The 14,878-nt window shown below is 43.7% G+C and overlaps 1 protein-coding gene across 1 annotated transcript; it reads left to right on the forward strand.

The window, feature by feature from the left end:
* The first annotated feature begins 1,227 nt into the window (after positions 1–1,227).
* dnt (tyrosine-protein kinase Dnt) lies at positions 1,228–14,027 on the forward strand. The gene is made up of 4 exons (XM_017178390.2): positions 1,228–1,739; positions 11,350–12,514; positions 13,099–13,395; positions 13,468–14,027. Exons 1-4 carry the CDS (start codon positions 1,589–1,591, stop codon positions 13,577–13,579), a joined length of 1,725 nt encoding a protein of 574 aa, XP_017033879.1. The 5' UTR covers positions 1,228–1,588; the 3' UTR covers positions 13,580–14,027.
* The last annotated feature ends 851 nt before the right edge of the window (positions 14,028–14,878 follow it).

The following is a 14,878-nucleotide window of genomic DNA, read 5'->3' on the forward strand; positions in this document are numbered from 1 at the left end:
TCCATAAAGCGCCGACTTTGTTTTGGTTTTTCGCTCTCCAGATAAGGCAACTGATGAACTAGTTCAAGATCGCACACAATAAAAGCGTTTCAATATTGTACAAATTAAAATTCTTTACCATAAAATCATTTTTTTAAATTTGAAAAAATTAACTTAGTGGCTTTTTTTTTCTTGGAGCTTGGGGAGTTGTAAATAACATTACTATGTCTTACCTTTGTTTGCTTTTTATTTACAAAATTCTAGCTTCAACTTCTTCTTTCTATTTTTGTATTAATAAAAGAAGAACTTTTTCTAAATAAAAAAAATAATAAAATAATAATTGAAAGTAATAATCATTTTAATGATTATTCATCTTAAATATCCCAAACTGCATAGCGGGAATCCCCTTTAATTTGGGATCCACATCGAACCCATCCACACGAATTTTTCTCTTCACACTTCGTTCCGACTTCGCTAACTGTAATACAATACTTTCCCCTTATCGAACTGTTATATTCCGCTCTCTTCAAGCGCAGTTTGTCCCTCCTTGGGCTAGCCGAGTCGGCTAGCTATGCCAATTTTGCTATTTTCCCACTAAAATCAGCTTTTTTCTTAGATTTTTTCCAATGGAATTAGGATTTTGCTAGATGCCAAAAAATTCGAATCAAAAATTTGTATCTGTTCATTTTGTATCTGAATCTCCCTGTTTTTTATTAGTATCGGAATTTGAAGTTTCCTGTTCACTGTTGTCGAAGTCTGATCCTGTTTCAAAATCCTTGCTTAATTTTACACTTTTATTTAAGAAGATTCTTGCTTAAACCAGCTACTAATATCTAAACTTTATTATTTTATTGTTTATTTGATTCTTTTAATCTTGTTCAAGAATGAGTCTCAGTTTTCTAATAAATTTTCTTAATCTAAAATGTCCATGTTCTGAAATAATTAGAATTTTGTTGCTTTAATCTCCTGATTTGTTTTCCTAAATCCGGTCTTTTTCCTTAACAGCGATCTGGCCAAGGCCTGTAAAACAATATTGTTCATCGAAAGGGGTAAGAGAGCCTAAGAGAGCCCAAGTCATCCGAGAGCGCATTTTGCCTGAACAGCTGTTAATATGTATCTGTATCTAGCAAAGAGACTCGACCCGAAGTGCGTTCGGGTCTCTCAGCCGAACGCGAATCGGCCTGTATCTCAAAGTTTGTTTTACTCTGCCTGTATCTCGAAATTTTTTTTACTCTTGTCGCACATTCACTCGGTCGAAGATGTTGAGAAATTTCAGCGCGTCGGCAATGAAAACGGTCGGGCATAAGTGAAAATCGTAAGGAAAAACGTGAAAACATAGTTGACAAATAGTAGAGTGTGATTTTCTAAACAATGTGCTAAATTTAAACGAATTTGTGATGGTTTTTCCCGCTTAAATCATGTTTTTGCTGCCACTTTGGTGCTAACGACGCCGTCGCACTCGCACTCGCGCTCTCTCGTTCTCTCTCTGACCGCTCTCTCCCTGTGTCTTGTTTGCCGTTTGCTTTTGTGCTGGTCGTCCGCAGATATTGTTTACGAATTGCGGTGTGTGATAGAAAGCAAAGAAAGCGCGAAAATTGCATCAATCCAGATGGAATCCGCTGGAAAAACAGCGAATATGAGCCGCAAAACACTGTTGCTGTCTCTGCTGACGCTGGCAGCGCTGCTGCTGCGCTCGGGCAGCGGCGTCGCGGGACACCTGAATGTTTTCCTGAATCCCGTGGAAGTGATGCGATTATTGGGTGAGTCTCCCCCCTTTTCACCTACTTTGTGTTCCTTCATCGTTTTTCGTTTTGTTTATCTTCCCCATATTCGGGTCGCGCCCTTTGTTATTGATTTCTCCCCTACACCTATCTCTCTCTTTTGCCGTCTCCGTCACCCACGCACTTCGCAGGCAAAAACAACAGTTGAACGAAATTAGTGTGTCAACCAATTTTGGAGATACATAACTTGAAGTTTTCCATTCATATCTTTCAGTTAAAAAGCGCACTGTAAAAATATTGGCTTCCCTTAAAAATTATGTTTATTTGTTTGCTTTTGGCTTAATTTAGATGCCCCCGCCAACGCCTCGCCATGCCGCAGGTGTTGTTAAACAGTAAAACAAATAAACAAACATCCCGCAACGGCAAAAACAACGAAAACAACAAAAACAGCAACCGGGAACTAACTTTCGTTTGCTTCGTTAGGGAATTTTACGCTTCGTAAAACGAGGATGAAATTAAAGAAGAGGAGGCACAGAGAAGAGCAAAAGACACAAGAAATGCAGCAAATACACACATACAACAGCACATTAAATTTATTTCACTGTTTGGGGGAATATTTTTGAATATTTCTTGGAACCCAAATTCCTTGGCACCCAAAAACAACAACGAAAACCAAAACAGAAACAACAAAAAAGCTTGAGAACATGCTGCGCGAAGCGAGACAGATAGCGAGGTGGGTGGGGGTGGCTGAGACAGAGATAGACATGCAAACGAGATGACAACGCGAAGGCGACAACAACACCAGAAACAGAAAAACAAAAACAACAAAAGGCGCAGCCAAAACGTGACTGCGAGAATACGAAGGAGCAGGAAGAGGAAGACGTCGAAGGAGCAGAAGAATATGATGGGGTGGTGGGGAGGCATACAGAAGCTGCACAGTGGGGTGGAATACATTTTGTTGGCAAAAGTAAACTTTAAATTGATAATACAAGTTCACTTACGCAGAAACATTAGATTTCAGACTAAGAATCTACTACCAAACATGCCCACTGTTCATGCTTTCCATCATCGCCACCTCTTCTGACAGAGCCCACTGTCTTCGTATTTGGCAGTCTTTTGCATGACAAGTCTGCTAGTCTCTGCCCCCACAATGCAGTTTCTTTTTTTTTTGCTGCAAATCGAAGTTTTCCCACTTTTCCTAACCATGTGTGTGGGAGCAGATCCGCCAACGACGACAATGACGATGCGCATAATTTTGCGTATGCATTCCGGATTGGAGATTTGCGAATTTCGGGGGCGTGAAATCAAGTATGCAGAATGTGCGGCAGATTGAAAGCGACCGTGGGCCGCAGAATGTTGCAACTTGCAAGCAATTTTAACATCTGAGGGGTAATTAAGACAAAGCTGAAAAGTTTTGCAGACTGGCGTAGGATAAAGACTGCAGCCATGAGGAATGGCGCAAGGGCTTTGTACTTCTCCAGTCATAAATCAATTAAGCTGCATAATTTGCATTTGATTTGTGTGCGGAAAAATGGGGTTACGGTACAGGGTGGCTAGGAGTCTGTTCCATTGCGCCCCGGCTTTATGAAATTCATTTGCATTTACGCTTAATTTATAGCCCCGCCGATGATCACACAAGTTTGGTTTTTCTCCTTTTGTTTCTTCTTGTTATCATCGCCACAAGGGGTCCCGGCAAAAGTTCAATGCTAAAAAACTTTGAGTCATATAGAGAGTCATAAAGAGTTCGTGGCATCTCTGACAGCCACATGAAATACGATCCGGGGGACCGTTGGGTTGGGCTCGCGATCCACAAGTGATCGGATCATAATAATATCGTACAGCTCCCCCACCTTATTCCCCATTTCAATTCCAATCATATTCCTCGGAAAGAAAACCGGCACCCAGAAGACTTTTAACGACCTTTTTGCTGCTGTGACACGCGCTACATTTTAAATAGCCGAAAAGTGCATTATTTAAATTTAATTTTATTGCCCCATGCTACAGTTTTCTTATTTTTTCCCTCATTCTGGTACGTTTTATGGCCCTTTATTGACGCTTGGGAATTTTCTTTTTCTCTACTTTTTATTGCCAGCAGTTTTAGGGTGCTTTGATTTAATTTTACTGTTTGTCGCCGTCTAATGAAGCTGCAATTAAGGCCCCAACAGGGGAAGAGGTCAGATTAGGAGCTTCGGCACGATTTTCACACTCTCGAGCCGAAAAAGAATGTGCTAAAATCGCTAAAAACGCCCCCCTTTCAAATGATCGATTGGCTCACAACGCTTTGGGCCATAAATTAGCCACAGATACCCTCGGTATGCGGGGAAAACGTTAGCGTTTGGATGTGTTAGAATTACCACCAACTGTGTTAAATGAATTGAGAGCTCGCGGGCCGCTTTTGTTTAGGCCAATTTAAATATTTTCATATTTGCATAGGTATCGGGAAACATATTGATGGCTTTTGTTATTTGAAGTGAGCCGCGGCTAAGCGGCTTACACCGCAAACAAGCTGCCAAAGTACGAGTATCTCGAAGATACACACGACACGCCGCTACTGTGGCAACTTTTAGCACCTAACCGTCGAAGCTGTTGTATCTGTCGGATGCCCGTAACAAGCCGCCGGCCTGTATCTCGTTTATCCCCCGCTCCACGTTCTCCGTTCAGCTTGTTTTTATATTTTCCTCTCGCATCTGTATCTCTCGTGTTTTGTTAGCCGTCGAGACATTTGCGCGCTTCTCCGGTTTATGGCTTGTTCTTGGCTGCCTTTCCGAGATCTGGCCATCCGATAATTGCGAGCGAACAACAGCAAAGTCAGGGAAGGCATCTCCTCCTGGTCGTGCTAAAAGCCTTCCGAGAAACGCCACCGATCCTCCGACATTAGCCTGAGCTTCTCTTAACGGTTTGCGTACGCCTGCTACATAGATACATGTGGCATATGATATGATCAGCGGGCATGATCTATATTTTAATTGGTGTTGCCAATTTATGGTCCAGCTTCGCCTTTCGCCTGGCTCTCTATGCCGCACATAATGAAGTGGCCATTAGCTAATGAAGCTGTCCCCCACGAACGACGAAAGAAAAACGAGGGAAACCAAGACCAAGACCGGCTGCGACAAGAGTTTATGGACCTGATCGTGGCACTTTTTGCTATACGACGTGCTAGTGTTAACAGCTCACCTGACAGATCGTAAAAAGTGCTATCCGAAGGAGTTGACACAGCTGCCTCGTCGCCAGATCTTATCTGTTCAATTAGTGATCGCGAAAGGGGACAGGAAACTTTGTTCACTTGGCTAGATCTAGATTTGTAACGATGTCTTAATATCGTTAAAACTTTAACATGATAGTTCAGAATTTAGTTTATTTTGTCTTCATTTTCTTTAAGTATTATATATTATTTATCTTAGTTTGTTCCAAATTGATCTTAAATATTTAAAACTTTCTTAACTCCAACTAATTTCTGATGGGAACTGATCATCAAATCCATTATCTACTTCGGCCTCACTTTATCACGCTGTTCTGGGATCACTTCCGCAGAGGGCTGCCACGGTCCACGATCTTCGGAGATCTTTATCTGGTCGTACGTGACTTATGGCCCAGTCCCAAAAGTTCGTGTCTGGGCATCAAGTTCAATATTTCGATTTGATTTTCAATCTATTTTTAATGCGGTCACTGATCGTGCGGCCTCGCAGGGCTATCGATTACGAATTGATGGGCACTTGGCGGGTCATAAAGTGTCTCCCAAACCAAACAAGATCTCTCTTCTCGAATTTCATTACGCTCTTTTTTCGATCCCGAGTGCCGCTTTGGGAACTGCGATTTGATTAGGCCTGGTTCGTGGAACAAGGCAGCGCCAGATGGGAGGCTCAGAGGCAATTTGCATACTTATTTTATGGGTTCATGTGTCTGGTGACTGTAAACCGCCATAAACTTGGCTAAGCCCGGGCTTAAAGCCATTTCCATTACCAGCAAAACTATTGACAAAAAAGCGGCATTTAAACAAATGAAAATCGCATAAACCGATTGCAGGCAATAACAGCAGAACTGCAGAATTTCCCCGCAAATAAACGATGCTCGTCAAAGGCTTACTGAGGGGCTGACGGCGACGGCGACTGTGGTTATCACTGGCAACTGACAACTCTGATAACCCCGCCGGGGGCTGCCACAAGAAGGGCGCAGGCAGCAAGAGGGGGGCATGTCAATAATAAATATCAGCCATTGTTTGCCAGCTTGTGCTCCCCGTACAATATATGGTGCATATATAAAGTACAAGCTGCACAATATGCATGCATAGTATGGCGAAAAAAGAATAATCATATTTACATTAAACAACAACAAGCGCCATCAATGAAGCCCGTTTTGCTTTTTCTCAACACTGAAAGAAAATAATACCAAATATTTACTGAAACAGAATGAAAAATATACAAATAATTAGAAATATCCTCAAGTCAACAGTTGCAATTCGCATTCTATTATTAATTTCTTGTTGAAGATTTTAATGTAATATTTAATAATTCAAACTAAAAAAATTTTCTCTCCTGCCTGAAGTTGGGGCTGCAACTGAGTTTATTTCCATGTCACTATGACATGTGGGCGCCTCTAAGGGGGCGTGGCAGCTTTGGGCAACTGCAAAGATGCACATGTAGATGCAGTGCGTGCATATGTGGCCTTTGTTGTCGCGGAGCTGTGTTTATTGAGTCGTTCGCTGTTTATTTGGGTTATGCGCTGTGGGAGTTTTGCATTGCAGAAAGTTACATGGAAAGTATCGAAAGGGGTGGCGCGGATGATGCCCATTGGAACAAAAACAGGCATTCGGCTTGTTCGTGGAAAGTAACGCGGGAGCATCTAGATGCATCGCTAACTAGGCGTGTAGTACGGGTATCCGTGAGATGCATGTGCCGCTAACACGATTCCACTGACATTCCCACAATGGAAAAATTCGTGATACGGCTCTGAAGTATTAGGATAGATGGCATGGCTAACTGGCAGATACAGTGGCATCTTCTAGATACGAATCTCGAGAGAGATGCCTATCTATTTCATGGATATGCATGTCGGGTTTGCTTTAAGGAAATTTAGGGGAAATGGTGTTGAATTTTGGTGTTTTGGTTCATTGAAGGATTACATTTATTTTCTATTTATTCTAATTTTCTTAAATAGTCCTATTTTGAGATACCTTAAATTATCTTCAATAAAGTAAAGAAAACAATTCAATTTGCTTAGCAACTGACAACTTTTAAAATATTTTCTTTCTTTCTTTCCTCTTTCAACGGAGATACTTTTGTTTCTTTAAGATACTTTAAGTTATTGAAAATGGTTAATTTCAAAACAACCAGTTTCTTGGCAGCTGCAACCTCTCGAAGCTCAATTATCTTCATATGCCATCAGTCTTGACCCGCATCATCCTCCATTATATATATATTTCTAGGGGGCTGTCCTCTTTTCTCTCCACTCAACACTCGAAAGACAACAGAAAACTGACAAAAAATGAATAACGATTAAGGTTAATTACTATTGATTCTGCCTGTTACAATAAGCCGGCCGCTCTCAGCCTTTTGTCAGCCGGCCAAGTTGTTTGGAAAACGTCAACTCTGAAAATTTGAATGATTAATTCGAGCTAATTTCCAGAACCCCCGAAAAGGGAAAACAAAATCACAGCGCTAACTGTGCCAAATCTCTGGATCGCTGGCGTTTGCCAGAGCTTGCGGCCTGAAGAGATGGCTAATTTTGCCGGCACAAATTTGTTACAATCAAAAGCCGAAAACGAGAACGATGAGCCGGCGGCTAGAAAAAACCATCCGAGCAAGCAAAAAAAAAAAAAATATATATATATTAGGCAAAACAAAACAAAAGGAGCGTCATTTATCATAACGACGTGAGGCAACTAAGAAACGATTCGCACAGAGATACGGATGCGAGTGGGGTTCACGATGGTTCCGGGGTCTCCAGGGTTTCGGGGCTCTGCTGGTGGAGACATGGCTCAAAAACATGTTAAATGTTGACATGTGGTGGGCGGCGTTTGGGGGTGGTGCCCGGAGCTTGTAAGCGAGATTGTTGTGCGTGATAAGCCGGGGGCTTTGAAGGGGGTTGACGGCGTGGAGGCGGTTCCCGGCAGGCGCCGATCATTTGTTTTATTTATTTTTCGATTTGGCCACAAAACTGCACAAAGGACCCAGACCCGGACCCGGGGCAGATTCCGCAAGCCAATGCAGCCAAAGTGACATATTAGCCATTAGACGGCGGAAGCCCCAGAATATTGGCTGGCTTCGGGGTTGCAGACACGGGGGGGAGGCTGCAAAAGTTCAATGCGGTTACGGTGCAGATGGAGTCGCTCAGTTGCTCACCATCATTTATCATCTATTGCAATTTTTGTTTGCCGGGCCAGAGGACGGGACAAGATAAAAGACGCCAGCGATTCCCGGGCTGTCCATCTGGCCCACGTACCACTCTGTTTGCTTAAGCAAAATTGCTTGTAGTCCCAGGCTGAGCCTGGGATATTTGTCAACCGAGATAATGGAGAACGAGCGTTGCGAGCTGATGATGGAACAGGACAGTAAATCGAAGGTGTTGCTTTGCCAGTAGTTTTCATAAATTATCCGTCTCCCAGGCTTTGTTTATACATAAATAACCAGAGGTCTATCTACGGAATTCTCTTCATTTATTATCCGAAAGACCTATTAGTTTGACAGCAAAAACTTTTTAAATTAAATTCCTTTTAAGGGAGGATAAGAAAGGTGTAAAACAACCATTTTTCTAAGGAGATAAACTAGCTAGTACTTTTGGTGGGAGGTTCTTTCATTACCATTATATAAAACCCTAACTAAGTTCTTAGTACAACAAAAACTATAATCCCGATTACTTTGAAGAACTTCACCCGGATGGTTTCCCACATGAAGCACCACTCCCAGCACAGAAGAGCTGAAGTTATGAGATGGTCGCTACCAATCCACTGACCCCAGAGAGTGACCCCAGTGAAAACTCTAATTTTTTTAGCTGGTCTTTGTTTCAAGTCTTTGGGTGGAGGGGAAAAATCAGCATAGGAAATCGGCACAGCGGAAAGCACTTCACGAATTGCAACGCTAATTACACGAAACTGGAAACCGAACCGCAGACATTTTGGTTGTGTTTTTTTATTTCGGTGTGCGAGTGTCTCCGTCCAGTTGTTCGGCAGTTCTGTCAGGCCGCTCCTGCCTCCTCCGCCGCTCCTGGCGGCATTGAAACAATGGTCACGACTGTGACTCTGAGCAGTAGCAAGCTATTAAAAAGTCGCAAAAAATAGTCGCTGCGACAGCGTCATGACTGCACGCTCCGAAAAATTCGACATACGATATGGGAGACTCCCGACGCCACCTCCAGCCCCACATCCTCCAGCAGATCCTAGTCGCAGGCACGCCCACACAGCAGAAGATATCACTGAAATTTTTCAATTTGGGAAATTTCTATTAGAGAAAATTTTGGATTATCAGTCCGCGCAGTATAAAAGGCCTCCAGTAATCCCATCAATCATTTACAAGCTGGAAATTTTTAATAAGAGTCTGGAATTTAATTCATGTCAGAATTATATTTTCTAATCTATAAAATTATGAGTTTCTTTTACGTATTTTCACCATTTTTGCTGGGATTTTCTCTTTGTGCAATGCTAAAAAAGGAGCCAGTTATGAACACGAGGATAATACTAGCACAAAAAGGTTAAAAAAGTTCAAGAGGCGACCCGCGTTGGGCACATGCAAGTGACATTTGCTCGTGACATGAGGTAGACGACAGCGAATCCACTCCAAGACACGGGCCCCACCAAAGCCCATCCCAGCTCCCAGGCCCTGCTCCTCGTAAAAATGCAATAGAGCGGCAACTTTCACATGAACCTGTGAACTCCTGGCCATCCCGAGATGTCTCTCCGAATCTCAGCCTCGGTGAAAAGGGTCAATGGAAGCGTGTGTCTGAGGAGCTGCTCCTGCAGCCCTGCAGGGAAATTGCGAGGTGGGGAAAGGGATAGGACGCGTTGCATTTGATTAAGTCATGGGCGCTATTTTTAAAACCCTGCCGAGGAATTTGCCGTGGTCGCAGCAACAACAGCGTCACAGTGCAACAGCAACGTGCAACATGTTGCACATTGCAGGGGAAGTCGGCAACTTCTGCTGGAAAGTCGAGACTTCAGGGCCTGCACTTGGGAAAATTCGAGGGAAATTAAGCTCTATCTATTGTCTACATATCTTACATTTTTATTCAAAAGTTGATCAAGTTTTTGCATTGCTGAAAAATAAATTAATATTTTCATTAAGATATTTCTTACCCATTTAAAATATCGCTTTTTATTCACGTGTTTCAAAGTAATTTTAGATTTAGTCCCTAAGATGTGTAAATTTTCACAAGTTACTGTGAAGAGTTGATACCAGAACGTTTATATTACCTAGACCACACTTTGTGTGTCTATTTTTGCGAGTGCATGTGCATATACCCGCGTGTCTGACACAATTTATACGCCACCCAGTTGAGCCATTGGCCGGGAGTGCCTGCCTCCGTCTATTTCTATATCCACGCTGGCGTCTGGGACGCTGCTGTCTGTGGGTCTGTCTACCTACAAGCTCGCTGATTTTTATTGTTATTGCCAGTTGTCAAAGGAAGTGCGCGCCACGTTCCGTCGGGTGTTCCAGCGATTTTCGTAAATTATTTCCTGGGCCGGGAGTTTGCCAAAGGCTGTCGGTTCTCGTATATATGGAGGGGCTTCCTTGGGGGAAAAGTTGAATGCACTGGGCACCGAGCTGGAAATGTAAAATTGGGCAACGAGGGCCGAGTCACACACAACGAGTTCAATTGGCGTGCGGTCTGTGTGTGGTCCGCGGAAGCCTCGTTAGGAACGAGGGATGAACCCATATGAGCTACCTGCTGGCCTGGCATCATTATCATTAGCATAAGACGTCATAACAAACCAAATGAGTTGGCAATCGCGGCCAGACATCTCCAGAATCTCCGAAAAAAAAAGAAAGACAAACATAAATAAAAACTCTGTCGAAGATGTTTCATTAACTGGAACCGGCCCGGGTCAAACCGCAACCATTCCAGACAGGCAATCGAAGCCCAGGGATCAAATTGTGTGTTGGCCCTACCTCGTTCTTGTTTTGCCAACCTCGGGGATCGGGGACTCGTGTGTTTGCAGTTGCTACTCCCTAAATCCAGTTCGTGCTCTCGTGTTCCACATAGATTTCCAAGGGACAGATTTAGATACAGATACAACTGGCGATAAACTCGAGAATATTTCCAAGGAATCCCCCAAACTCGAGCGCTTGTTCTTGGTTTGTTTATTTATATAAAACTGTTGCCGGCGACTGTCTGCGGATCGGGTTAAGCAAACAAGCCTCAAGATAAATCTCTCGGGAAAAACTCATTGCGCTGAGTGCATTCGGGGAGATTTACATGCAAAGTAGTCGATGAGTTTGTTTTATCAACTAGCACAGGTGATGGGCCGAAGGGGAAATATACACAAGCCAAGTTTGGAAGTAGGATTTTAGAAGTATTTGAGATACCATGAGGTAAAGTGAGCATTTTAAGGGCTTCTAAGAGAACAGAAAGTGTGTGATTTAATATAAAATATTTTTATATATTGTTTCCTAATTATTTTAATTATTTTATTAATCCTTCTATCCTTAATATTTTTCAGGTGTCTCGGCTGAAGTCTACTACGTCCGCGAGGGACTCATCAACAACTATGCTTTGAACTTTATTGTACCCGTTCCGGCGAATGTCAGGGACATCAGCTTCACCTGGCAGTCGCTGGCGGGACGTGGATTGCCCTACAGCATCAACGTGGTCAGCTCGGATCTGGAGGTGCTACCACGGCCGGCGATCAATGTGTCGCACAGCGGTGAGATCCCCACCAGCATCCAGACCTGGGCCATTGCCCTCAAGTGCACCGGACTGAAAGCCGCCGAGGTGGACGTCACTGTCAGCCTGGAGGTGGTGTTGAATCGGTCACTGAACAATGTGACTCATCTGGTGTTTCGACGCAAGAAGATTTGTCTTGTGAATGACAGCGCCGAGGATCCCTCGGAGGATGTGGACGATCCTCAGCTGCTTGAGACTGTGATGTTGCCGCCCACTGGCTTGATCACCCTGGTAGTGGGTGTGTCCGTGGCCATGGGATCGGTGTGCTGTCTCCTGATGATTGCATACTGCATCAGGGGTGCGGCCAACAAGAGGCAACACCACCAGCATGGGGGACAGCCCATGAGGACGTCCAGTTTCCAGAGACTGAACACCCACCCACCCTGCCAGTCTTCCATGGGCTCAGCGGCTTACATGACGCCCTCGATCATAGCCCCGGTACATGGTTCCTCCCTGCCGCGCAAGGTGCCCGTGTCCGTGGAGCAGCAACATCCGGAAGAGTTGCATAGGCGCATCTCTGAGCTGACCGTAGAGCGTTGCCGGGTGCGACTGTCTAGTTTACTACAGGAGGGAACCTTCGGGCGCGTGTATCGCGGCACCTACAACGAAAACCAGGATGTCATAGTAAAGACAGTGGCCCAGCATGCCAGCCAGATGCAGGTGCTCCTTCTGCTCCAAGAGGGAATGCTGCTGTATGGCGCCTCGCATCCCGGAATCCTCTCCGTCCTGGGCGTCTCCATTGAGGACCACACCACGCCCTTCGTCCTCTATCCCGCCCTGAATAACACTCGCAATCTGAAGCTCTTCCTGCTCGATCCGGCCTGCGCCCGCACAGTGACCACCATTCAGATTGTGATGATGGCCTCGCAGCTGTCCATGGCCCTGGATCATCTGCACAGCCACGGAGTGGTACACAAGGACATAGCCACCAGGAACTGTGTGTAAGTAGAATTATAGCTCAATATATATGATAAAGCTACATAGGACAGCATATATTGTATATACACAAGAATGCGGTAGAATAAACACTGCTCCGAGCTAGCTACGTATTTATAAACATTGAATCTTTTATAAATATTCACTCGTGCTCAGCCTTGTAGGTTAATCAAAATTTATGATCAGTTCTATATCGGATTTATTTCCAGAGAATTATATATTCGTTTAGGAAAGCGTTTTATTTAGAGAATTTTGCAATCAAGAGTTTGTTTACGATAAAGAGTTTAATTTTTAACATAAATCTTAAACTAGTTTGATAAATTTTATATTTTAAATAATACAAAGAACCCCTTTATAACATTATAGTACTTTTGTTTTAAATATTTCCATTCATTCAAGATACTTTACAATTCTTTATTTGGTGCAGTAGTTGCTTTCCCGTTTGGGGTTTTGTTAGTTTGTTTTATTATTATTTATTATATTTCTTAGTGTGGCAAAGGGTGTAAATTTAGAAGATCGAGGAAACATTAAAATCTTTAATTTTATACCCCAAAAACCCGATTAATTTCATTATCGCTTTATCTTCCAGCATCGACGATCAGCTGCGCGTGAAGCTGTCGGACAGCTCGTTGTCGCGCGACCTCTTTCCCTCGGACTACAACTGCCTGGGGGACAGTGAGAACCGGCCGGTGAAGTGGATGTCGCTTGAGGCACTGCAGCATAAGCAGTTCTCCGAGGCTAGCGACTCGTGGGCCTTCGGGGTGCTGATGTGGGAGCTGTGCACCTCAGCCAAGCAGCCCTACGCCGAGGTGGATCCCTTCGAGATGGAGCACTACCTAAAAGATGGCTACCGTCTGGCCCAGCCCTTCAACTGCCCCGACGAGCTGTAAGTATTGGTATAGCAAAGATCTTGTTCGATGAGGCCTTACTAATTGGATTATCTTTTATCTCGTTAAAGGTTCACCATCATGGCCTATTGTTGGGCCCTTCTACCTGGCGAGCGACCAACCTTTGCCCAGCTGCAGTCTTGCCTCTCCGAATTCTATTCACAAATCACACGCTATGTCTAGGATGTCGTAGATCCGAAGGGGTTACGCTCTTCTGAAGAGTGCAACCGGTTGCGTGGAGGTCTTTACCCAAAAAAATAAGTCCTGTAGCTTACTCGCATTTGTTTAAACTTTAGCTGCCCCATCATCTGTACATATAGTTAACATATTCAGCTCTTTAGGAACCTATATCTAAGTTTATAAGTCCATAGAACACAGAGTTTTTCCCTAATATCCACCACATCTAGATAAAGCCCGAATGCCGAAATCAAATATAGTGATATTTATCAATAGACTTAGTTGTACCGTATACGTAAGTTTTAACAAACACCTAACATACATATTTATGAAGCATATTCTATACATGTTTAGCATTTCGACAATTTACCGTTTATATATGAGAGATTAAAACATGATATACAAATATATACACGTATATATACACATATATATGCCAAAACAATTCCAGAAATTACCAATTTGTTTTTATTCGATTTTATGGTTGCGCCGTTAAGGTTTTATCACCGCATTTCGAAGGGTTCTTTTCCAGCAGAAGTCACGCCCTCGCCGTCGTCGGGGCTTAGGCTCTCCCACTCCTGCCTCTTCCACTTTTCCACATTTCCATTGAAAAGTCGCCCAGGCAAATGAAGGAAATTTACGGCTTTCCCACTTGAGGGCACCGAAGGAAAACGGTCGGGTAACAAAGTTACGTTCACCCACACAAATTAGCCATAAATTTTAATTTTACATGACAATGTTTTGGGCCCAAGTGAGAAGTAGGGAAGGCTGAAAGGAATTTTTCCAAGAGGCCAGGAAGATGAATCAATTTTTTGCCTTCGGGTTGGGTGTCCTTGGCAGCGAACATAGATGAGCTGAGCAATATATATCCTGTGAACGAAGAGTGTAGCCCGCAAATAGCATGTGCTACACATGTCCTGCGTCCTTCGGCCATTGTGTGATTGTTCGTGGGCGGGCGGGACGTCCTTCTTCCACTTGGGAAGCCATTGCCAGAGAGACGACGACGACGACATATCGTAAATATTTTGACAGAATCGCCTTTTGCTTTTGCCTTGCCGTTTTGGCCATTGTTACCCAGCATCAACTTCCTTTATCCTTGGCACCTGCTGCCCCGCAGCTCACATAACACACACACACACAACACACACACGCACACACAACATCAACAACTATAGTGTTCTCCTACCTCCTGGTAATCCTTGTGTTTGTGCGACTTGACCTGCTCCGTTTGCCATGGCATTTCTGGTTATGGCCTTAAGCGGCTTTAAACTTGCTGCCTGTTGCTGCTCCTGTTGTGTGACTTGT

This window comes from Drosophila kikkawai, chromosome 2L (genome assembly GCF_030179895.1).
Source record: "Drosophila kikkawai strain 14028-0561.14 chromosome 2L, DkikHiC1v2, whole genome shotgun sequence".
NCBI classification, from domain to species: domain Eukaryota; kingdom Metazoa; phylum Arthropoda; class Insecta; order Diptera; family Drosophilidae; genus Drosophila; species Drosophila kikkawai.

Excerpts from the sequence above, each read along its gene's own strand:
- dnt (XM_017178390.2), top strand. The coding sequence starts at position 1,589 with ATGGAATCCGCTGGAAAAACAGCGAATATGAGCCGCAAAACACTGTTG. Across the intron at positions 1,740-11,349 it reads GGAAGTGATGCGATTATTGG|GTGTCTCGGCTGAAGTCTAC; the intron begins GTGAGTCTCCCC and ends AATATTTTTCAG. Across the intron at positions 12,515-13,098 it reads ATAGCCACCAGGAACTGTGT|CATCGACGATCAGCTGCGCG; the intron begins GTAAGTAGAATT and ends TTTATCTTCCAG.